This window comes from Gobio gobio (assembly GCF_949357685.1).
Source record: "Gobio gobio genome assembly, chromosome: 18".
Classification (NCBI taxonomy): domain Eukaryota; kingdom Metazoa; phylum Chordata; class Actinopteri; order Cypriniformes; family Gobionidae; genus Gobio; species Gobio gobio.
This window is the reverse complement of record NC_137111.1, coordinates 36,042,033-36,067,087: the sequence shown is the minus strand read 5'-3', so window position 1 is coordinate 36,067,087 and position 25,055 is coordinate 36,042,033. Positions and strand designations below refer to the sequence as shown.

Sequence of the window (25,055 nt, the reverse complement as noted above, 5' to 3'; positions counted from 1 at the left end):
GACTCCGTCAATTCTCATCGGGAGATAAGGTGCTTGTGTTACTCCCTACGTCTAGCTCTAAATTACTCGCAAAGTGGCAAGGGCCCTTTGAGGTCACACGGCGAGTTGGAGATCTCAACTTTGAGGTGATATGGTCAGATAGGGACGGGGCACGTCAAATTTACCACCTCAACCTGTTAAAGAAATGGTTTGAGGCCGAGTCAGTGATGCTAGCGACAGTAGTGAGTGGAGAGGATGATCTCAGGCCAGAGGCGGTCCAAAAACCTCAATCTCTCGCTCTGGCCTTTGGGGGAGACCACCTCTCACCCTCGCAGCTCACTGACGTACAACGGTTACAAGCAGAGTTTGCTGGCGTGTTCTCGCCTCTACCTGGCCGGACCCTATCGCTTGCCTGAACACAAGAAAAAGGTAGTCCAGACAGATTTAGAGGCTATGTTAGACATGGGGGTAATAGAAGAATCCAACAGTGACTGGGCGAGCCGATAGTTTTAGTTCCTAAACCTGAGGGCTCGGTCCGGTTCTGTGTGGATTATCGTAAAGTAAACGCGGTGTCAAAGTTTGATGCTTACCCAATGCCGAGGGTTGACGAGTTGCTTGATCGGCTAGGGACCGCTCGTTTTTATTCGACACTGGACTTAACAAAGGGATATTGGCAGATCCCCTTATCTCCTATGTCCAAAGAAAAGACCGCTTTCACCACGCCGTTTGGATTACACCAATTTGTCACCCTTCCTTCCTGCTTGTTCGGGGCTCCTGCGATCTTCCAGCGTCTGATGGACAGAATTCTCCGGCCGCATGCTGCATATGCCGCTGCCTATCTAGATGATATCATCATCTACAGTGCAGACTGGCAGCGTCATATGCAGCATTTGCGAGCTGTCCTGAAGTCGCTGAGAAGGGCGGGGCTCACCGCCAACCCGAAGAAGTGTGCAATTGGGCGGGTGGAAGTAAAGTATCTGGGCTTCCACTTGGGTCATGGTCAGGTGCGTCCCCAAATTGAAAAGATCGCAGCTGTTGCGACCTGTCCGAGACCCAAGACCAAAAAGGAGGTTAGACAGTTCCTGGGGCTAGCGGGATATTACAGGAGGTTTGTGCCTAACTATTCGGACCTCGCTAGCCCGCTGACTGATCTAACTAAAAAGGAGGTACCAGATACGGTTCAGTGGACGGAGCGGTGCCAGCAGGCTTTTACTCAGATAAAGGCTGCTCTGTGTGGTGGACCGCTCTTACAAGCTCCTAACTTTTCTCTCCCTTTTCTCCTACAGACAGGGGGTTGGGCGCAGTCCTGTCCCAGGAGGTGGACGGTGAAGAGCGGCCGGTGCTGTACATCAGTCGAAAGCTCTCTAAGAGAGAGATGATGTACAGCACCATAGAGAAGGAGTGTTTGGCCATCAGATGGACCGTTCTCACCCTTCGCCTCTTGGGGCGGGAGTTCACCATCTGTTCGGACCACGCCCCCTTGCAGTGGCTCCACCGCATGAAAGATACCAACGCGCGGATCACCCGTTGGTATCTAGCTTTACAGCCTTTTAAATTCAAGGTGGTCCACAGGCCGGGTGCTCAGATGGCTGTGGCTGACTTCCTCTCCAGGAGGGGGGGGGCTGCAGGCCGGATGGCTCCCCAGCCTGGTAGTGGGGGTATGTGGCGGAGGGGGCGTGGTTTTGCAAGGTCTGTAGCAGGAGAGAGCCGAGCTGAGTGGTGAGTAAGTAGGTCAAGTGCTGATGAGTAACACCTGTGTCTGATTGCAGTAATTGGCATGGAGAGACTGCATATAAGCTGCAGCGGGGAGAGACTTTGGAGAGAGAGCTTTGGACTGGGACTGTGCGTGTCTGCCTGCCTGTACGACCTGAGTGAAACTGAGTGAAACTGAGTGAAACTGAGTGAAACTGAGTGAAACTGAGTGAAACTGAGTGAAACTGAGTGAAACTGAGTGAAACTGAGTGAAACTGAGTGAAACTGAGTGAAACTGAGTGAAACTGAGTGAAACTGAGTGATTTAACTGACGATCTGCTGAGACTTATTACTGTGTTGATGCGCCTACGAGCGCCCATTTTGTTTGTATTTAAAGTGTGGAGAATAAAATTGCGAGTCCCAGTCACGCCGACCCCGCCTTCTTCCTTTCCTCACCCACACCCTTATCGAACCTCATCACAGTCTGCAACAATGCTTATGTAGGTGGTACGTGTCAAAGTAACGTCCACATGGATGGCAGGACCCAAGGTTTCCCAGCAGAACGTTGCCCAAAGCATCACACTGCCTTCGCCGGCTTGCCTTGTTCCCATAGTGCATCCTGGTGCCATGTGTTCCCCAGGTAAGTGACGTATGCATCCGGCCATCCACGAGATGTAAAATAAAACGTGATTTATCACACCAGGCCACCTTCTTCCATTGCTTCATGGTTCAGTTCTGATGCTCACGTGCCCACTGTTGCCGCTTTTGGTGGTGGACAGGGGTCAGCATGGGCACCCTGACTGCCCCATGCCCCGTGCGCAACCAACTGCGATGCACTGTGTATTCTGACACCTTTCTATCAGAACCAGCATTAACTTCTTGAGCAATTTGAGCTACAATAGCTCGTCTGTTTGATCGGACCACACGGGCCAGCCTTCGCTCCCCACGTGCATCATTGAGCCTTGGCCGCCCATGACCCTGTCGCCGGTTCACTTCTGTTCCTTCGTTGGACCACTTTTGATAGATACTGACCCCTGCAGACCGGGAACACCCCACAAGAGCTGCAGTTTTGGAGATGCTCTGACCCAGTCGTCTAGCCCTGTGGTTTTCAAACCAGTCCTGGCGGCACCCCAGCCCTGCACATTTTGTCTGTCTCCCTGATATCACACCTAATTCAGCTCATTAGACTGCAAGAACTAAATTGGGTGTGTCTGATAAGGGAGACATACAAAATGTGTAGGGCTGGGGTGCCTTCGTCCAGGACAGGTTTTGAAAACCACTGGGCTAGACGACTGGGTCAGAGCATTGTTTTTCAAAAAAACAATTAAAACAAATAACATCATAACAAATAGAAAAATAAACGACAAATGTCTTCACTTTCATTTTTACAGAAGGTGCATTTAAATCAAATAATTTTTATTGTTATTGTATAAGTAATTGTTTCAAGACTGAGAAAGTTGATATAATTGTATCTTTATTAAAAAGGGAAACACCTCCCAAACATATACTGAGATAGTCGTTTAGAGCATGACTCAGGGGTAAGTGAGGCTTTCATAAAAATTAAAAATTATCCCGCTTGGAATAGCATTTATCACTGAATTAAATACTTCAACAGGACAGGATATTGGAAGATATAAAACTTTTATATGATAAAATATCACCATTAGGGTCGAATAGATCAGCAACAAAATGATTTTTTTATTAAACCATTTATCAAAAATCTGAATTATTCCATAAAATGGTTTTGTGGGGGAGAAAGTTGTGGCTGTAAAACAATTTCCAGACTAACAGTGTTTGTTGATGAAGTTGAGCCAATTTCCTACATTTCATCAAAAAGGTCACATACACTATCAAATGTTATTAGGGATAAAATAGGCATAGCACATATATGTTCCAAGCAAGCATCTTTTCAACCAATTCATTTTAAATATGTTGTTAGGATCATCAAAATCCAATCTTCAAGACCACACAGAGGTGGAGCTTGACTAGGTCAAGTTCAACCCATGACGTTCAGAGAGGGGCGGCTGGACGTCATTTGGCTCTGCAGTGAGCGCCACTGGTACGCAAGCGGTACTCCGCCCTCGGTGTCTGCTCAGGTGTGCGTGTGTCGGAGGAGCATTGCGGAGCTGCAGGGAGAGAAGAGGGGATACGGTCATGTCAGACAGCGGGAACGCACAGTCACAGGACGAAGGATCCCACGGCGAAGACCGTACGAGCCAGGTGACGAGTCCAAGTGTGGGCAACAGAGTGACCGTGGTGCTCGGAGCGCAGTGGGGCGATGAAGGGAAGGGAAAGGTGGTGGACCTGCTGGCTCAGGACGCTGACATGGTCTGCAGATGTCAGGTTAGTTTATGAGCACTGTAACGTTACTCTCTGAATATGCGAATATATCTCCGGTGGGTTGTGTAACTGTTGGATGCGATGCGCTGTGTACATCAACAAGCTTGTTTGTACGGAAATAGTCATGGCTAATCAGTGAGCAGCCTGTGTGTAGTAGTGAAATGAATGTTAAGTGCTGTGAGTGCTCGTGTAGCATGTGATTTATAGGACTTGTTTGTTGGCCAATTCTTGTGAAACAGTTAGCTGCTGTATTTTTAAAGCGGAAATAGAAATTACAGCGCGCTTCCATTATTATCGACGACGCTGTCAGTACGCGGGCGACGTCTATTACTATACAGCGCTTCGTGCGTACTACTTTAGCTTGCTAGCAGTGCACTATGTAGGGTGTTTGCTAATGTCACCTTGACTGAATTTTGTGATCTTGAAGTGATGGCTGACCGCAAGCCTGCCCATTGTAGGCCTGAAATCTTACTAGATGCTATTTAGTACAGTTGATATTGGACTATCCGGGGTGTTTTGTAAAGGATGTAAACACACTCTGTCGTTCACTTGAGCGCAGCGCTCCTTTGAAGTCTATGACGCTCGAAGGTGTGGTATTTATACGAGTATTTCAGTCAAACCAGATGTTGCAGTTGTTAATAATTAAAATAATGGTTACTCAATATTAACCTCCAGCTATTAGATTTTCTGCAGTTGTCTCGTGTTATAAATGTCTACACAATTATATGGCTCACTTATTCTTCAGACATGATGTTCTACAACTTTACCTGCCTTTTAGCAATATTTATACTTTCAATCATTAGAATAGATTTGTGTTTAAAAAACACAATCACCACTTGTAAAACCACCTGTTCTCAGAACTCAATACTTCATATAGTCTATCTTACATTAAACTGAAATTCATTACTTTGTGTTTAGAGAGGGGAGATGCACATTTTTTAACGGTAGACCTTTGCTTTATTTGATTAGATTTCATAGCTGTGCTTTTAGTTTGTAAAAACAACTTTTTTGGCCATCTGAGGGTGTTGTTGACCCATATTACTTAATATACCTCAACTTCTCGCTACTCAAGAATCAGTGACCTCTAAAAACAAGGTTCCCGTGGTCATGAAAAGTATGGTAATTTTAGAGAATATTAAAATGGTTGTTTCCATCAATTCAAATGCATATCTATTGTTAAGCAGTTGGTTCAGGTAATAAAGTATAAGGTTTGCATAGCATATGGCCCCCATGCGTCAACATATTTCCCATCGCACGTCAGAAAGAAACAGGTGTCACTATGACAGCCTTATGACCTTTGGACACTGCTGTGCTCTCACTTAACCACTAATATATATATACATATATATATAAAACACACACGCGCATCTATTGTATTAGATTTTTTTTAAATGTACACTGCTTGATTTTAAATATTTAGATTAGAGAAGAAAGGACTTTTAGGGACAACTGGGCAAATTGGTGTGGTATGCTTGCCCCAGTGGTTGTGTTATGTGTTAGAGAGCACACTAATGCACTGTGGTAGCAGGCCTCTTTACACACACCCCCCATGTCGCTATGCATGGAATTGATAACAGGCTCACATTGCAAGGATTCTCTCCTAAGAAGTTTGTATTCTGCCAAGGCTGTGACTGCGTTTAAATAAGTCACTCCGCGGCACACTATGCAAACCGTCATGTGTGCAAACGGATGGGACAGAAAGCAGATAGTGTCTTTTTATAAAATCACTGCACTCAGCAGTCTGACTGGTTTTCCTTATGGGCAGATGGAATGGAAGAAAGACCATCGTGCTGTTCCGTGACACGCCAATTTGATATGTCGGTCCAGAAACTAGAGGATCAAATATGAAGCTATCTCAACAGCCATTTTATGCTGTACCTCTTTTTGTGATACCCATTTTATTTGCAGATTCAGCTCTCTTCATGTAACCTAGTTTATGTGGTTAAATCTGGTTTATAAGTACAATATTAGGAGAAAAAAAAACACATGGCTCTCTTATTGGTTATGGTTTTCCAGGCATGTGGTCTTGTTAAATGGTCACTCTTTCATAACTCTTTCGGTATAATTAATTACAGATCTATGATGGCGCAACCAGGCACTATCTTCAGCCCAGACTGTTATACAGGAATGTACTGAGATCTTTGTGAGCTATATTTGTCTTAAGGAGTGTTTATGAACAACATCCTTTAGTCAAGCTACACTTTTGGAATCACATTTCCTTTTTGATCTGCCACTGTAACACCAAGTCTGATAAGAATGAATAGCCATCTGTTGCTCTGGCAGATACATTTTATCGATTAGATTTGCTGTATTGACAATTTTTTCAGGCAATATATCTGCCACTTATTGTTTTAATTTAAGAGTCTTCACTTATTTTAACCATAAATGTCAAGCATGTCTGAATCCTTGGGGTCAGCTTGATAATTCAGTCTCTGTGGAGATCTCCTGACTGTAGTGTTGTGGTGGTCAAGCATGTTAACTGTGTAATGTGCAGCTGTTTTTTATCAGTGAATCCAAGTACGCTGCCTGCTGATAATTATTGCTGCCAATCTAAACCTAGTGTTAATCAGTATAAGTCCCAAATACTTTTTTTTGAGGGAGAGTATTGTATGATAACATTTTTATTAGCTGATTAATTTCTGTTTGTTCAAGCAAGAAAAATCAGAAAGAGAGTATGTCACTTGCTGATAATTAAGCTGCCATTTTAAAAGTCCCATGAACTTTATATGAGGGAGGGAGTATTATACATTTAATGAAATCAGCTGATTCATTTCTGATGTTTATCAGTATTTTTTTTTTAATTAAAATATTTACACAAATAAATAATAGTAATTTTGAAAGGTTTCAAGACTTCAGTCTTATTAATAGACTAAAGCTGTTTAATTTTACATGAAGCAGGCCACGTCATGCTGACATGTTCACACGAGCAGCTTAATACTATTTATTTTTCATCTGTATACACTTTGCCTTGTGGAATAAATAAATCGTGACTGACTGGTATTAATGCATTTCTACAACGGCATTGATAAATGAAAACTTTTACTTTTTTGCTGTAAAGTGCATGACATGAAGAAACGGGATAATGTGCACCTTTTAAATTATTATTTTTTCTCCTTAAACCTAGACAGGTCAGGGAAATTTAAAGAATTATAGACTTAAAATTTTTTTTGAAATTGATTTTTTTTTAATCTCGATATGCTCAGCTCTAGAATTTGTCCATTGGCTGTAGAAGTAAAACCTTTAGAAATTGGGAACCTTTTTTGAGGTTCATTTCTTTTATCATCCTTGAGAGATCTGAATGCCAGCTGTCCATTCTTGTGAACTTGAGATTTTCTTTTAAATGTTGTAAATGCAAAAAGAAAATATTATTTTTTTTCCTTACGCACTTGCACTTGCACTCTCATTCTCAAACGCATACTCACTCTTTATTCCGAGAAACCTACAAAACAAACCAAGACAGATAGAACACAACATTATAACCTCACCACACAAAACCATATTCAATCCAACAATTTTTTTGGAATTGGTTCGGTACTTTATCAACTGCATTTTTAATGCTGATGGACCATATTGTGGGTGTCATTGTGGGCGATAAAAGTGATAACGCTGCTTGTAATCCCTGTATTACTTCCCCAATCCCTTGTTCCTCTTCAAACAAACGTTGGAGCAGATCACACTTTCTAACCACTTTTAGCCTGCTAGATTTGGAACACTGGATGTCATCCAACGCGGCCTAAAACCCCAGAGACAGTCATGAGAGCAAATGTGACAAACATCATATGAAAGTAATGTTCCAGGTTATTGACTCAGCTCTTCTGAGTTTTCTCTGAAAAAAATAAATAATAATAAGCAGTACGTTTTTTCCCTAGAAACCACATCTTATGATACTGTTTGTAGTAAGAATACAATTTTTCTTTAAAGTCAACATGAAATCAGAATTGATCCTCTTGATTATCTTAATACAACATGCACCGATTAATTGTGTAAAATATTCCAGAGCCAAATTCCCAACTGTTCTATTCCTGATGGCCTGCATGTTTTTCCTCATTGAATAATATTCCACTTGGAAATTATGAATATTTGTTCACTCTAATTGCATAAATAACTGTCTGTTTATTACACTTTTTACAATATAGAATAAGTATACTATGCTGTGATTATTTTGTTACAGAAGCACCACATTCATTACATGAAGCCAATGCTTCTCAAGTTTCTATAGTGTCAACATACTGCTAATAACAATGTGATGTATTAGTTCAATCTGTGCTTGAACCTCTCAGGCTGGGCCCTTTGACTCAAAAGCAACCTTGTAATAGGAGTCCATAATAGTAATGCTAAAGCAAGCAACGCTTTTGGTCTCCATGGGTATGAGAACATCGTAAATGGATCTAAAAAGGAGAGGCATCCACACACACGCACTACTAAACTGGTCAAAGAAGACCTGTCCTGAAATAGCTCTGCACTGTTCCTTGCTGGATTAAAGACTGATTTATTGAGAAGCACACTTTATGGGAACTCCCTCAGACATGACAAGAGGTCTGAGCTGATTGACGCCATGTTGAAAACCGATTCTTAAGGATAGTGGCAGTTGGCGTACCAAGTGTGCTCGGTAATCTATGGTTTCCCTGCTCTTTAGTCATGTGTCAACAAGGAAGGAATCTAGTAATGGCAATTCAAGGGGAAATGAAACCAATGTAACTGCAGAACTGGAATGTGTGTGTCTAGAGACCTACGTGTATATTGTCTAAGTGAGCGTTAGAGCTCTTCTCACTTTGAATCCACACCCAGCAACCAAAATCAGTGTTTACATGCTTCAAATGTTCATTTCACAACGGCTTGTCTAAGCATGTCTGGCTCTGTACCATACCATAGTAATGCTTGATGTTAGCTAAATGCATAGATCCACCAAAAGCTTTCTTTCTTTTGTGGAACACAAACTATATTTTGACAACCTTGGAGCACATTGTTGGAAGCATTTCTTATAATGTATTTTATGTTCTACAGAAGAAATAAAGTTATGATGTTCTGGAATGACATGAGGGTACTATATGGTGACAGAATTTAAATTTTAAATCCCAAATTTGTATCACTTCCTCTCAAGGACTGAAAAGTCTTTGTGTTCTTCTCTCCTGTAGGGGGGCAACAATGCAGGACACACGGTCGTGGTTGATTCAGTGGAATATGATTTCCACCTTCTACCCAGTGGGATTATCAACCCTAAGGCCACTGCCTTCATTGGTGAGTATGTCAAATTACCCTGCTCTTTTTGGATAGTGGCTTGCCTTGTATGCAACCAGCTCAGCATAAGGATCTGTATTGGTGGTCTTTACTTCGAGGATGCCATCCTCTCCTGTTAAGAGTGTCTGGATGCTGGCCAGTTTATCCAGACTAATATAGCTGAGTGCAATCTATGCAGTTTATTTGCAAAGATCCAATTTTGCTAATGGCCACCATTGTGTTCTGGCCTTCTGATTTATATGTCAGCACTATAGAGTAGTATGATCTATAGGAAATGCTTGATGTTCCTAGTACAGAGCACTTTACCACTTAATGCAAGCTTGTAGGTTTAATATTTCTTGCCAGTGTTCCTACCTTTCCCGTCCATTCCAACTTCTGAAATGACACATTTAGGTTTATTAGATTGAGTGTAATTTTTAACCTCTTGTTCTATGTTTCAAGATTTTACACTGTACATTTTTTTAAAGCCTGGGCTATTTTTTAATTATTATTATGAATTGTCTATATACAGGGTAAAACTAACAAAACCAAGAGAGCAGCATTACAACAATAATTTAATTTGGCAACATTTGTAGTGGCTAAAGAATTCTAGGCAGAACATTCATTTTTAAAATACTAATTCAATCCAGACAGGAGATGGGTAAAGTGTTCCACCTTTGTAAGGGTTAATGTTAATTGGACAATAAATGCATGTCCATCTGTGGAAGTGTTGCCACTGAAACGGAACACAACGTGACACAAGAAACAAGTTTCTGTGCATGAATATTAATGAGGTAAGTTGTCTGTTGCTAAACAACTCACTGTAACACCACATTATTTAACACTCCAGAGTTAAAACTGGCCTTTTTCCCAGGGTAAAGATGCAGTTAATTCAGGGTTAAGTGTAGTGTGAAAGGCCTGATATTGAAGCATGATGACTGACAGCTTCCCATTTTATTGCAGGTAATGGTGTAGTAATTCACCTACCGGGCCTCTTCGAGGAGGCTGAGAAGAATTTGCGGAAAGGAAAAGGTTTGTGTTTCTCTGTTTGTGCCCTTGTGCTTTATATTTGAGTTTCGGTGAGCACTGACAGGAGACTAACCAGTGATTTTGCCTGCAGGTCTGGAAGGCTGGGAGAGCAGGCTCATCATCTCTGATCGTGCACACATCGGTAGGCTGATAGCTCCCATGATATATAAACACTATCAGATCCCTCAATTACATTCAGAGCTACAGACAAAATTTGGCTTTGTAAACAATTTGATTTGATTACAATGATCAGAATATGATTTGATTATTTCGGATTCATAGTTATTTTTAAATATATCCTGAATACACTTGCACTACCATTCAAACGTTTTTTTTTTGAAAGAAGTCTCTTGTGTACAGAACCCCTAAAGGGACATCGTGATGGAAACAATATGAGATGGGAGGGAAAATATTTTTCACTGCTTTTGCGTACTTGAAATGTTTTGTTCGCCCAAGCAACTTCCCTCAAAAAAACAGGGGAACGCAAACAGTTACGAGAGAATGCAAAAGCATTGACTTATTTTGCTTCCATCTAAATTTTTCCCACCACCATGTCCCTTTAGGGGCTCCGTACTTATGTGAACACTGCATGCATTTATTTGCTCAAAATACAGTGAAAACCGTAATATTGTGAAATGCCTCAGTGACCGCTTTTGTACCTTTGATCAATAGAAAAGTTCAATTTGACTCATCCCAAACGTTTGAATGGTAGTGTATGTAACTTAAGCAAGATGAATGCATTTACGTACATGAAGTACATTAGGGTTTTTGGATTTGGAGAATTTGTTAGAACAACAAAAACGTTGTACTTTATTAAGAAATGTAAGATTACATTTCGAAAACCACCCTTTATCGCCACATTCAAAGTGTAACTGATGTCCATGAGATTGCCTTAATATTTTCACACTGTCTTTACGGAAATGAACCATTTATTACACTTTGCATTGTGCAATATTTCGGAAAGAGAAAAAAAAAGAATGAAAGCCTAAAGCTAAACCTACATCTTTAACACTGTTCTTTTAATGGCTTGCAAGCACTGACATTTCCTTCAGGAACTGCAAATCTAGCTAGTTTTGAAATTCTCTAATTAATGCATTGAAATTGTATTTGATTCCTCAATGCATTTTTGCTTTTTTGTGTTTGCTATGTTTTGTTTTAAGTGGGCAGATACAGCTCTCAAGTGTCACATAAACAAAGAGTCCTTTAAAACTTAATAGAATAGCATATCCAATGAAATTAATGGTGTGTGTTTGAATTATTATGCCTTCAGTGCATTGTTGTAATTCAAGATTCTCAGCAGGAGCACTGCTATGAAAGGACACTGGGATCAATTGTAGTCAACACAAGTGTTGTTATGGTGACCTGCTTTGGCATGTTGCGTCCAGAGCTCAGAGAGATGAGTTCCAGCACAGTAGTGCTCTGTCTCACTGTAATGTATACACTCTCCTGCCTCTAGTGTTTGATTTCCATCAAGCTGTGGATGGAGTCCAGGAACAGGAGAGGCAACAGCAAGCTGGCAAAAAGTAAAAACCCTGCTTTATGCACACGCATACAACACGCTAGCAACATGTTATGACGAGTTCATAACAAAAGAAAAACTGCTTTGAGAGATATAAATGAAGCTTTTCTAACTTCTCTGGTTAATCTTAGTGGCTGACTGGTTTATTTGTATTTGTTTTATAATGGACAAATGTGATGTTTTAGACTTGGGATATACATGCACGTTCCTATCCCAGACAGAGGGTTTATTTATTTTTTTAATGTGAAATAACTTATATAAAATTAAAAATATATATATATATTTTTCTATTTTAATACAGTCTAATATTAAATACAATATCGGCTAAATCTGGTACATTTATTTAATGTATATTTTCCCTGACAAACACAAGTTAACTTCAGTCAAAGCTAAGTTAAGAAGCTAAAGTTCAGCTGAATATTTCACAGTCCCTTTTACATTAAAACATATTAAGTTAAATTAAAATGTAGTGTACAAATAATAATAATGATGTACATCAATAATGATTCATTCAATGCAAGAATCATAACAATGTACACTACTGTTAAAAAGTTCGGGTCGTAAGATTTGTTTTATGTTTTTGAAAGAAGTCTCTTACGCTCACCGAGGCTTTATTTGATCAAAATACAGTAGAAACGGTAATATTGTGAAATATTATGAAATTATTTTTATGAATTTTCGGCATAATTTCTCCAGTCTTCAGTGACTCATGATCCTTCAGAAAGCATTCAGATATGCTGATTTGCTTTTTAAAAAAACATTTCTTATTATTATCATTGTTGAAAATGTTATCATTATTGATATTAAAGTAGTGGTGTTTAATAGTTTTCTGGAGACCGTGATACATTATTATTATTTTTTTTGGATTCTTTGATGAATAGAAAGTTCAAAAGAACATTTATTGATAAAAACTGTCACCTTTTTTATCAATTTAATGCATTCTTGTTAAATAAGAATATACATATCTATCCGGCATATTTGAATTGTAGTGTATATAAAAAAATACTCTTACTTTTATACAATATCGGGGTTTCTGTGGGTCCTAAAAAGTCTTAATTTGCCCTTACACAAAGTAAGCCCTTAAAAAGGTCTTAAGTCAGAGCAGAAAGTCTTAAATTAATGGTATTAAATGTTGCAGTTTTTTTTTTTGGTTCAATGAATTAAGAAGAAATAGATATCTGATGGAAGTTGTATTTTCAAACTCTGAAGTGTTTCTCCCTAGACATTTATATTTAGAGAAGTTCTTTATTTTGTCTTAAAAAGGTCTTAAATTTACCTTCAAAAACCCTGAATATGTAACAGAGTGTCCCAGCTCTGTGTCTCTATCTACATAGGGGTCCCTGAGAAGGTTGCAGACCTCTGTTTTAAAGCATACACGTACATCAAACATGGAAAGAGGCTCTATCTATCTAATGCACATGAATATCACTCATGAGTCTCACCTTGTTTCTGTTTCACCACCTAGTTTAGGAACAACTAAAAAGGGAATCGGCCCAGTGTATTCAGCCAAAGCAGCTCGCAGTGGCCTGAGGATATGTGACCTTCTGGCTGACTTTAAGGATTTCTCAAAGAGGTTAGGGTGTGCTTACCTGTTCAACTTGACAACTCAACTATTTTACCTATTCATGTCACATTCAATAGACGGTGTTAAACCTCACCCTCTGTAAAAACACTTAATCCAGTTCAGAAACAATGGAAGAGCAACTGATCACGCTACAAGCCAATCAATCACTGTGTAAACTGAGCTGTCTCTTCTCACAGATTTAAACATTTGGCCTCGCAGTACAAGTCTATGTACCCTTCCCTGGAGATTGATGTGGATGGGGAACTTGAGAAACTCAAGGTAAGAAGCTTAGATATCACACCAGTTAATATGTTAATCAGGATCACAAGACTTTATAGGACTTGGATACAAGTTTGTTCAGATTTATCAAAAAGGAGGAAAAGATGCACAACATATCAGTATCATATCGGTTATGACACACTTTCTGACATTGACTGTTTTTTCCCCAGACGTATGTAGATAGGATAAAGCCCATGGTGAGAGATGGAGTCTTCTTCATGTATGAGGCGCTACATGGACCTCCAAAAAAGATCCTGGTGGAAGGTGCCAATGCTGCCTTGCTGGACATTGACTTTGGTGAGTAATGGATACACCAAAATGCATAGCACGTACCATTCCGTCCATGTGTAACGTAAGATTATGCAGTGAGCTAACCAGCTGATTCCCAGTTGTAAACTTATAATTCTTAATAATTTATTATAATAGATTTAACTTTGCTAATATTTCACCATGTTAAATTTTTTTTATTATAGTTCCCAATGTTTTAATTTTTATGGTTATTTGACGTGACTTTATTGCACCTCTAATTTTTTCAAAGTAAATGTAGACGTTGACAGATGTCAGATGCCTGTTACTGTACAGTATATACAGTAATAAAGATAACTGTCATTACATTGTCTAAAGCTTCACAAACACTTCAGACCCTTCACACTTTTTTATTATTTTTAATTAATTTTATTCATTTTTTAATTTAATTTAATTTGTATTTTATTACAATAGATTATACTTAGCTTGTTCTTATTCTTCACTATGTTAAAAAAAAATTGGTTCCTAATGTTCTTGTTTTTAAGGTTATGTGATGTGATTTTAAGCAGTGTAGTGTGCACTAGCTTTTTTTTAAATAAATTAAAACATTAAAGGGTTAGTTCACCCATAAATGAAAATTCTGTCATTAATTACTTACCCTCATGTCGTTTCGACACCCGTCAGACCTCCGTTCATCTTCGGAACAGAAATGAAGATATTTTAGTTGAAATCTGATGGCTCTGAAAGTCCTCCATTGGCTCAATGGCACCGTTCACTCTCAAGACCCTTAAAAGGCACTAAAGACGTCGTTACAAAGTCCATCTCACTACAGTGGTTCTAAAATAACTTTATGAATCGGCGACAATAGTTTTTGTGCGCAAAAATAACGACTTACATAGTGATGACGATTTCAAAACAAAGCATCATGAAGCTTCGAAGCGTTATGAATCCCTGAGCCGAATGATGATTCGGATCGCGTGTCAAACCGCCAAACTGCTGAAATTTGGCGATTCAAACCGCTGAATCGGCTCAGTGATTCAAAATGCTTCGAAGCTTCATGATGCTTTGTTTTGAAATCGTCATCACTATGTAAGTCATTATTTAGGGTTTTTTTGCGCACAAAAACTATTGTCGCCGATTCATAAAGTTATTTTAGAACCACTGTAGTGAGATGGACTTTGTAACGACGTCTTTAGTACCTTTTAAGGGTCTTGAGAGTGAACGGTGCCATTGAGCCAATGGAGGACTTTCAGAGCCATCAGATTTCAACTAAAATATCTTAATTTCTGTTCCGAAGATGAACGGAGGTCTGACGGGTGTCGAACGACATGAGGGTATGTAATTAATGACAGAATTTTCATTTTTGGGTGAACTAACCCTTTAACAGATTCAGAGGTCTATTACTGTACATAATGAAAATATCATTGTCATTGCCTGAAGCTTCACTAACCCTTCAGGGTTACACTTTATTTATGGTCCACTTTAGGCATTCTACTAACTATGAGTAACTTTGCAACTACATGTCAACTAGGTCTTGTTAGAGTATTAGTAAACTTTTAGTAGACTGTTTGGTTAGGGTTAGGTGTTAGGGTTCAGGTTAGTAGAATAAGTTGACATGTAGTTGCAAAGTTACTAGAATGTCTGTTGGGGGAGCATCAAAATAAAGTGTTAGCAGACATTAAGCAGACAGTCTACTAATACTCTGAAACCTAGTTGACATGTAGTGGCAAAGTAACTTATAGTTTGTAGAATGTCTAAAGTAGACCATCAAAATAAACTGTTACCTAACCCACCTCACTGACACAGCAGTGACGTGACGCTCTTTTTTTTATCTTTTTTTTTTTAGGGACATATCCTTTCGTGACTTCCTCAAACTGCACTGTGGGAGGGGTGTGTACGGGTCTGGGAATGCCGCCCCAGAATGTTGGGGAAGTCTATGGAGTAGTCAAAGCCTACACCACGAGAGTTGGGATTGGGGCTTTCCCTACTGAACAGAGCAACGTAAGCAGCTGCCTGTTTTCCTCTTTTATTTCTTCCAGCGTTTGGATACTTAATGAGCTCTCAGTACTGTTTATATTCCCTTGCATTCAAGTGCTTTTTTCTGACTAATTGGAATAATGAGTCCGGAGGAACAGCAGTCAGTAATCTATCACACTACATGAAAATGAATAAATGAGACATTTTGATAACACTTTAGTTTGCGGACCAATTCTCACTTTTAATCCTACCCCATACCTAAACTTAACCACTATAACAACTACCTTAATAACTATTAATAAGCAATAAATTAGGAGTTTATTGAGGCAAAAGTCATAGTTAATAGTGAATATGTGTTCCCTAATTTAAAGTGTGACTGACATTTATGATATCCTGTTCCTTTAACCTTTCATTACAATGACTTAATGTGTGCTTATAAATAATAGCAGGGTTCACACGGTCATGGAAAACCCAACAATATTAGGATTCTACAATAGAAATGAATGAAATCATAAAGTCATGGGATAGACATGGAAAAGTCTAAATGGTCTAGTTTTTAATTATTCTTTCTCTCTAATTAAATACTGTATATGGCTCCACTTTATATTAGGCGTCTTTACTATGCACTTAAATTTAAAAAACAAAAACTTGTGTACAATATACTTATTTTTCTAATTTTACGTTGCAAAACACGTTTGCTGCTATTGAGGTGGATTATGGGAAAGCTTAGGGACATGATGGAATGGTTAGGTAGGTTTAAGGGTGGGTTAAGGGGTGAGGGAAGGGTCACAGTTTTGTAGACTTATGTACATAATTCAAACTGTCAAATAATTCTGTCAATACAGTAGATCATTTTAGCGTTTTAGCATTTTGGCATATAGCTTTTTGTGTATTTAACAGAGACAGTGCACATTAATAAACATTACTTAGCCAAATGCTATTTTTCTTCTGTAGTCATTGAAAAGAATGGTACAGGATCACCCTAAAACAAAATATGAAATTAAAATGACAAAATTATTAAAATGGTAACACTTTACAATAAGGTTCAGTTTGTTAACATCAACTAAGATTGAAAGAGATCCTTTAAAGCATTTATTAATCTCAGTTAATGTTCATTTCAACATTTACTAATACATTATTAAAATCAGAAGTTATATCTATTAATATTATTTAATGGGCTTGAGCTAACAAGTAGCAATGAACAGTTCTATTTTTATTAATTAACTTTAACAAAAAGAAATACATACTGTAAATAATGTATTGCTCATTGTTAGTTAATAATTAGTTAATGCGTTAACTAATGGAACCTATAAAAAGCTTGACTGTTTAACTTTTTTATTATACCTTTTAAGATTCCTGTTCACATAAATACACAAAGCAATAAAATGTTGCAAATTAGTCATACTGTACTTCTGCGTAGGAAACTGGAGAGCTTTTGCAGACGAGAGGCAAGGAAGTGGGTGTGACCACAGGTCGCAAAAGGAGATGTGGTTGGCTGGATCTGGTGCTCATCAAATATGCCCACATGATTAATGGCTTCACAGCGTGAGTATTCTGATATGTCTCCTTTTTTTAATCTGTGTTCTATAAGATACAGTTTTCTTATATGCATCCCTCTATATGTCTCTCTAGCTTAGCTCTCACCAAACTAGACATCTTAGATATGCTTCCTGAGATCAAAGTTTGTGTGGCATACAAAGTAGATGGTGAAACCATCCCACATTTCCCAGGTAAGCAGCACATTTTGCACATCGCATATAGATTTGATCAAATCTAGAGTAGTTAAATATCATACATTTTTCCCCAGCAAACCAAGAAGTGCTACAGAAGGTTGAAGTGCAGTATGAGACTCTGCCAGGCTGGAATACAGACACATCTGCTGTCCGGACCTTTGATGAGCTTCCAGAAAATGCAAAGAAATATGTCTGCTACATCGAACATCAGTTGTGTGTGCCTGGTAAGACTTTTACCATCGCTAGGGCACATTTCTCAATACTTAAGTCACTTTTTTAAATCTCTTCACACATTCTCCTTACCAACCTTCAGCTTGGTACTGCTGTGAATTTCACATTCAAAATACAGTAAAACTACCGAAACACTTCATGCAGTGTCTCAAATGAAAGTCATTTTGTCATAACACGAGCAAAGATTGTCACCCAATAAACACACTCACTGATCTAAGGGCGTTTTCACACCTGGCTCCTTTGGATCGTTTGTTTCGGAACCTGGTGCATTTTTCGGCTTGTTTAGGCGTACGTGAACACGGCAATTGCGCTCGGATCCACACCAAAATAAACGGTCCGAGATGAATGAGGTAGTCTCTGCCTGATTGCAAATGAACTCCAGAGTGGTTTGCGTGTGGCGTTAAAGCAATCCGACCCAACGAACCAGGCTGTACCACAATATATGATGGGTACCTATGTACGTTGCATAAAAAGCAGCAATGTTTGTTTTTCTAATGCCTCTCAAAATGAATCGTGGTTTAAGTGAAATTTCTAATTTTAAGTGAAATACTAACATATTTCAGAACTGTCCAAAACACAATTACAGCAGAAACCTTGATTCTTGCTAAAAATGATAAAGTAATATAATGACACTGACAGCTACAAAGAAGAGCTGTTGTCTATCCATCTTGACTGATGACCGCTATGAGCCGAATCCTGGAATATAAACGGGTGCAAGCTGACCAATGAGAGGAGAGTTTACTCATACTTGACTCGTATTAACACATTTTTGGTCCATGTTGCCTTGTGAAAGCGAAACGAACCAAGAAGACATTGCAACATTGTAACAATTTTAATCAAAGCAAATGATCTACAGATGTGAAAACGCCCTAAAACACTATCAACAAGTCAAGTCACCATTTTATATATAGTGCTTTATACAATACAGATTGTTTCAAAGCAGCTTCTCATTTATAAACAGGAAAATAATGATCACTGATGTAAATTTCATTAAATATGAGACTAATTCAATTCTGCTGTAAAGCAGCTCTACAGAAGACAATAATGTCATTGTTCAGCTCAAGTCAGTTCAGTGTTGATTCAGTTCAGAAAGTTTTCTTTTTTTAAATGAAAATCAACACCACAACAACTGAAGCAGCAAACTTTATATCCATGCCGATTTGTAATCTAGATTTGTAATATATTTCAAATTGATTTTACTGTAGGATTGTAGCAAATTGCTCTTTTATTCAGTATTATATATGTATTATGTTTTGAACTTTAGTTTAACAGTTTTGAATGTTTCTTTTGTTTTGTTTTTTTTAATGTGCAAATTGGTCTGTAGGTACACAGAGTTTTTGTGGTGGGTCAAAGTTATTGTAAAATGAATTCTAGATGATTCGAAGATGTGATAAAGCAATGATAAAAAAAAAAAAAATCTACAGTTTAACTCACATAGACTGCCATCCATTTACACCACTACAGTGTTTTGGGGGCCTGAAAACGCAAACTTTCAAAGTGCACATTTTTGAGAACAATACCGTTATCATGTTTGTGTAAACTACAAAAAAATCGAATTTGTGAAATCAATAGGTGTGTTCGACATCGGCTGCGGCTGGATGCAACTGATCGGCGAGAGTAGCCGCGTGCAGGCGGGGAGGAGCTGCAAACACAGACGTGAAGTCGGACACTTTCTGCTTCCCGCGGTGACGCTCGCGCTGTGTTTGCACACTTTATCAGCTGAAGTGAAATAAATGCAATATTTGGCAATACACAGATGTTTCAGAGACATTATTGTCATGTAATACTTTATGCACTGCTTAATACAGCGTGTGTTTTTACAAGAATAAAGTTCAACATATAAGCCTACACTATCAATGAAGTGAGGTCTATGTTTTTAATCAGTTATATTTTGATAAACATGACAATATAACATCGCAACTACATGAAAGGAGGTTTTACTGTTATAAAAAAACAGATTTGTGCGCATTAGTGGAGCTGAAGGTTTTAGAATAAACACGAAACACACGTGATCGCTGTCATGCGGTGAATCTGGCCAATCGTGGAACGGCTGTGTCGTCATCAGAGCCCGTGCAGCCTCATGCAGTCGCTCTCGAGAAACTGCACCGGCTGTAATCGCCGGCTGCTCTCGAATCGCTCTCGCGGCACTTTGTTGACATACGTCACTGTCACGTGGCGTCGGCGCTGCCTCAAGTCGGACAAAATTTCTAACCGGCATGCACTGCTTCAAGTCAGCCGCCGATCGGTCTGCGCATCGCTGGGTGAAGTCGAACAAGCCTAATGACATCATGCGCATGCGTATCATGGGCCGGCCCAGGTGCACTTAGGGCGTGTCCTAATCCACTTTTGCTAGTTTAATGACGGGAAAAATGGTCTAAAAGGGTTTTCCCTATTCTCTTAATGAGTCCTGGGTGTGTTTTGGGCGTAACGTGCAATAAACCAATCAGAGTCTCATCTCCCATTCCCCTTAAAAGCCAGTTGTGCTCACGCCATGGCGGATTCGCTATTTACATGGCAGAATTTGCAAGCGGAAAAACTGAATGCACCCGCCTATAGGCACATATTACTAACGTGCTCTTTAAATAACAAAAAAAATAATATTGCGCCAGTGACTTTAGACCAGGTTTCAGTTGGTTAATGGCTCGGTCTATTTCAGTTGTCTCAAAATAACACACCTCATTGTACGAACAGCATGCACATGGGTGCACAAATGGCTGCAAATTAATTAGCTATTTACACAACGTGGCGCTGAAAATGATAACCGCTTCAAGCTGGAACTAGCAAAAAACACTCGAGTCTCGTCTGGCGCCGTATTGCGCCAGGTGTATGATAGTCAAGTCAAGTCAACTTTATTTATATAGCGCTTTTTACAATGCAGATTGTTTCAAAACAGCTTCACAGAGTTAAACAGGAAAATAATGCAACAGAATTTTATTCGGCCATACAGCCGCTCTCGAAAAACCGATGATGTCATCAGCTTATTTCAATTATCATACAGTGACAATGTGGGCAGATTAGTAATTTAGTTTATATGGTTAATTTAGTTTACTAGGTAGATTCATTTGGATATTTAGTTGAAAATTGAGTGTCCCCTACTGAGCAAGCCAAGCCGAAGGCGACTGTGGCAAGGAAACCAAAACCCCATCAGGTGAGCTAATGGAGAAAAATAAAACTTGAGAGAAACCAGGCTCAGTCGGGGTGCCAGTTCGCCTCTGGCCAATTAACAAACAGCGTATGATTATTATTCGGGCAATTTTAAAGGTCAGGGGTCATATTAGATCAGAATATTCGAATGATCGGACGCAACATGCCGGAGACGGGTTTATTGAGGATGACGTATCGATTAACCAATTATTAAATTGCAATATTCAAAAGATCTGAGTCATCACGCCAGAGACAGGTTTATTGAGGATGACGTATTGATTAAACTATTATTAAATTGCAATATTCGAAAGATCGGAGCCGTCAGGCTGGAGACGGGTTTATTGAGGCTGACATATCGATTTCACAATTATTAAATAGGAATATTCGAACAATCGGAGACATCACGCCAGATGACTTAGGGTCCTAAGTGTTCAGTCTATAGGTATGTGTGAGTACTTGACAACAAAAATAAAGTGATGCCAATTACTGGCCTGGCTTGCATCTTACAGCATTGTCGTCTGTAAGCGAAACGTTTAAAAAACCTTTCAGTTTTTGTACTTCGTTGTCATGTAGACATGCCCTCAGTCATCATTGCAAGTATGAATGTGTAAAATGCAATGGGGTTGCTTTATTGCAGTAATCCATATGACTTCCTCCATGTTTTCTTTAGTGAAGTGGATTGGTGTTGGGAAGTCAAGGGAATCAATGATCCAGCTCTTTTAAGAGGCTGCTTGGCCTGCATGTAGCACTGGCTGGATTACGCTCTGGACTCTGGGACTCGGTGCCGGAGACAGGAAGTTGCCTCGTACATTTCCTCTCCCACCTCACTTCAGTTTCAGAAAGTTGAACATTTTCTGTCACTCAGATCATCTTGCAGATCGTTTAAATGGAGTATTTCCCTATGTTTTCTGTGGTAAATCAAAAAGGCAAGATTTTGGCATCATGTAACGGTTTCTCATCTGTTCTCCTCTGGTATTTCGAGCTCTCGTAAGCTCTGTATCTCCATCTTGAGTCCATACGCTGTACATGTGCTACTACTTCAGGTATCGGTAGTTGTTAGATGTCAATTTTTCACACAGGATAGGTAAAACAGTTACTTAAACATATTTAATGGTTTTTTTTTTTGTTTCTTTTATCATACAAGAATCAAGTTATGCCATGTGTATTACCACTCTTTGTCCTTGTTTTAAATGGACTGAATGGTTGACTTGTTCAAGTCAACTTCATTTAAACATACGTTTTTTTAATGGATTTAATGTTTCTTTACCAGATGCATAAAAGTGAATCTTTTGACTCGTGTGATTCACGATTCAGAGAAATATGTAGAAGTAGAAGTTAAACCTTTTATTGAAGCGTTTTCAAATTTGAATCGATTTTAATTTGCTCCAAAAAACAGTATATAACAAACTATAATTATAATGTGCCTCAAGATATAGAAACATGCAAGAGTATAAGCATATATTGTTAAACAGGCTAGGCTCTTGATTCCATTGAATGTATGTAAATGTTTGCACAGTCCTCATATGTTTATTGTTCAACTGTACAACTTTATGCCACAAGCATATTAAAGCCACTTTAATTATTGAGATATCGGGATACTTGCCTTTCAGTATATATTGTCAAAGTATAGGTTCCTTAAGTCGTGCATTCAGACGCCACCTCAGGACGCCAGTAAAACGCACTGTTGATGATTAAACTTCTTCTATGGTTGCTAGCTGCTGCAGGAGGTCATCTGGTTTTCTGGCCTTCAGTAGTACATTTAAGAAACCTTTAAATGTTCGAGATATTTTAAACAGTCGAATGTAAGAGTCACTAGAGCTTGTCTGTTTAAATATGACTGGGTTGTTTCATAAACCCAGATTTCTTTATTCTGTCTCACATTCAGTACCGCACCTTCCGATGAATAAGTAATATAGGATAAAGTGTGCCTTGTTAATACAGATGAACAATGAAACTTGAAAACTAGTCTAATTGAGCTTTTATGGATTTGAATGGATAATCCTCAATATTTTAGCTTTTCGAGGGCATTAGTCATTGCCATTTGCCAAAAGTGTACATGCGTCCAAAGAAGTATCTTAATGAATGCCATGATAAAAGAGCCTTTGTGACCCAGAATGATAACTCTTTCTTTTTCAGATTGATGATGGCTTGATCCTTTGCATTTTCTGTTGCTCACAGCTGCTGAATAAACAATATAACCGGTTTATTGTTTAGTAGCATATTTCACATCAGTTCTCTTGTATTATCACATTTCCTCTGAACAAACGAAATCTGGTCAGTGCGAGTATAGGACGGCTGAAACGTTCAAACAGTATGTTTGCACAAAAACACGTTTATCTGTTTTTGAAACCCTTTACTTTGAGTTCTGTGTTGTATTGCTGCTGGTTGGATTATCATGTATGTATGTATATACAGAACACAAAGCCATATTCTCTTGAATTTATTGTTACTGTACACTTTGCTGGTGATGGATACTTATGGGTGTGCATGTTCATCTTTGCTTAAACTCACTTTGTAATTGATTTTGGATAAATGGCAGACAACTGTCATGACACTAAAGTCAATAAAGTAATATAGTCAGAAACATTGTCCTTTTTGTGTTTTTAAGCGATATTTTGTGGTAAAAAGTGGTAAATAATTTGTTTATTTAGCGTCATAGAAATATTAGGCTTAACAAATCGCCACCAGAGGGAGACATTTACCTTGAAATAGGCGTTGAATGGCGACGGTTTTACTAGAATTGTCTGATTTGAACGGAAAAACACAGCTCCGTAATTACGTTTGACAATAAAATGTGATGTACAGAATTACTCTCAGATGATAATAACATTGTGTTCTTGGACTATTTTCCCCCTGTTATTTCATGAGTGTTCATTAGTGAAGCGAGGCCTAGTTGAGGTTAAATTCAGCTATAAGCTGTTAGGCGATTAACTTGAACCGAAACGTTTTTATTAGCACTCAAATTTCGATTTGGGAAAGGTATATTTTTAGGTGGCCATTTTAATTTGTCACCACTCTTACTTTTTCACCTTTTTTAAAAAGGTCAAGCAATTTGTTTTCATATTATCTCTTCACATTTGTGCTCTTTCTGTTGCTTTGGAAAAGTCTAGTCATGTATGAATGAAAAATAAAGACTGCTGTATGGATAATTAAAGTATCTTCTAGTTGTATTACTGAAGATATTGGAATAGAAATGTTTTGCTTTCACATCCAGATCTATATGTTAGAGGTATGTGTGTTGGCTTGTTTGGCTGGTGAAGGTGCCTGGATATAAATGTACACATATGTGCGATGTAGTAGGAGGTGACGACTGTGGTGAGAATGATGAGATCTCTCATACTGTACACTCTGGAGAATAAATGAGTCTTCCTGCATTCATTCGATATTCAGTGCACTCATTTCTATAAACCAAATCAGCTTAACCTGTTTATCGATCTTATTATTGATGCTGATTATATATTATGGGTGTTGAGTTTTCTAATTATTTTGATACAGTGTTTTATCATTTAATTTCATCATTATAATTTTAGCGTTAATATTTTGTCGGAAATACAGTATAGTATTAAGTTAAAACATGCATTATAATGTATTAAAAATAAAATATTAAATAATTAATTTTAAAAAATGTATTCCCCCAAACAAATATGTTCTAAGAATGCCAGTGTGTAACAGAGAAAAATAATAATCAAAATTTTATTTATAAAAATAAATGTATTAATATGACAACAACAAAAGTCTTTCACAAAGAAAAAAATCTTTACAAACTATTGTTTATTGTGTTTGAATATTAAAAAGTATTTAAGATAGATTAAATAAAACGAATTACATAAAAGATAGATAGATAGACAGACAGACATGTGTAATCTGAGATTTTCTTCAGAAGCGTGTTAATGTCCTTCAGAGTCTCTCTGTGTGTGTGTGAGTGTTTTCATGAGTTTAAATGTCTCTGCCGTTCTTCCTCTTGTCACAGCTGACTCATTACACAACACAGTTCTGAACCTTTCACCAAACACCGCACACAGACACACTGTCACACAAAGGGCTCCATTCTGGCCTGATGGTGTGTTGAGTGTGTGAAGAGAAGGTCAGGGGAGGGCTAGATCTG

The 25,055-nt window shown here is 38.5% G+C and overlaps 1 protein-coding gene across 1 annotated transcript; it reads left to right on the top strand.

Annotated features, from left to right (window-relative positions):
* Nucleotides 1-3,714: 3,714 nt before the first annotated feature.
* adss2 (adenylosuccinate synthase 2) lies at nt 3,715-24,332 on the top strand. The gene is made up of 13 exons (XM_079843639.1): nt 3,715-4,014; nt 9,147-9,249; nt 10,192-10,260; nt 10,349-10,399; nt 11,714-11,780; nt 13,242-13,349; nt 13,538-13,619; nt 13,790-13,916; nt 15,712-15,866; nt 17,263-17,387; nt 17,475-17,572; nt 17,650-17,799; nt 21,621-24,332. Exons 1-13 carry the CDS (start codon nt 3,826-3,828, stop codon nt 21,671-21,673), a joined length of 1,377 nt encoding a protein of 458 aa, XP_079699765.1. The 5' UTR covers nt 3,715-3,825; the 3' UTR covers nt 21,674-24,332.
* The last annotated feature ends 723 nt before the right edge of the window (nt 24,333-25,055 follow it).

Bases quoted from the DNA above. Each gene is read 5' to 3' on its own strand.
- adss2 (XM_079843639.1), top strand. From the start codon at position 3,826: ATGTCAGACAGCGGGAACGCACAGTCACAGGACGAAGGATCCCACGGC. The intron at 4,015-9,146 runs GTTAGTTTATGA...TCTCTCCTGTAG, and splicing joins ACATGGTCTGCAGATGTCAG to GGGGGCAACAATGCAGGACA. The intron at 13,917-15,711 runs GTGAGTAATGGA...TTTTTTTTTTAG, and splicing joins CTTGCTGGACATTGACTTTG to GGACATATCCTTTCGTGACT.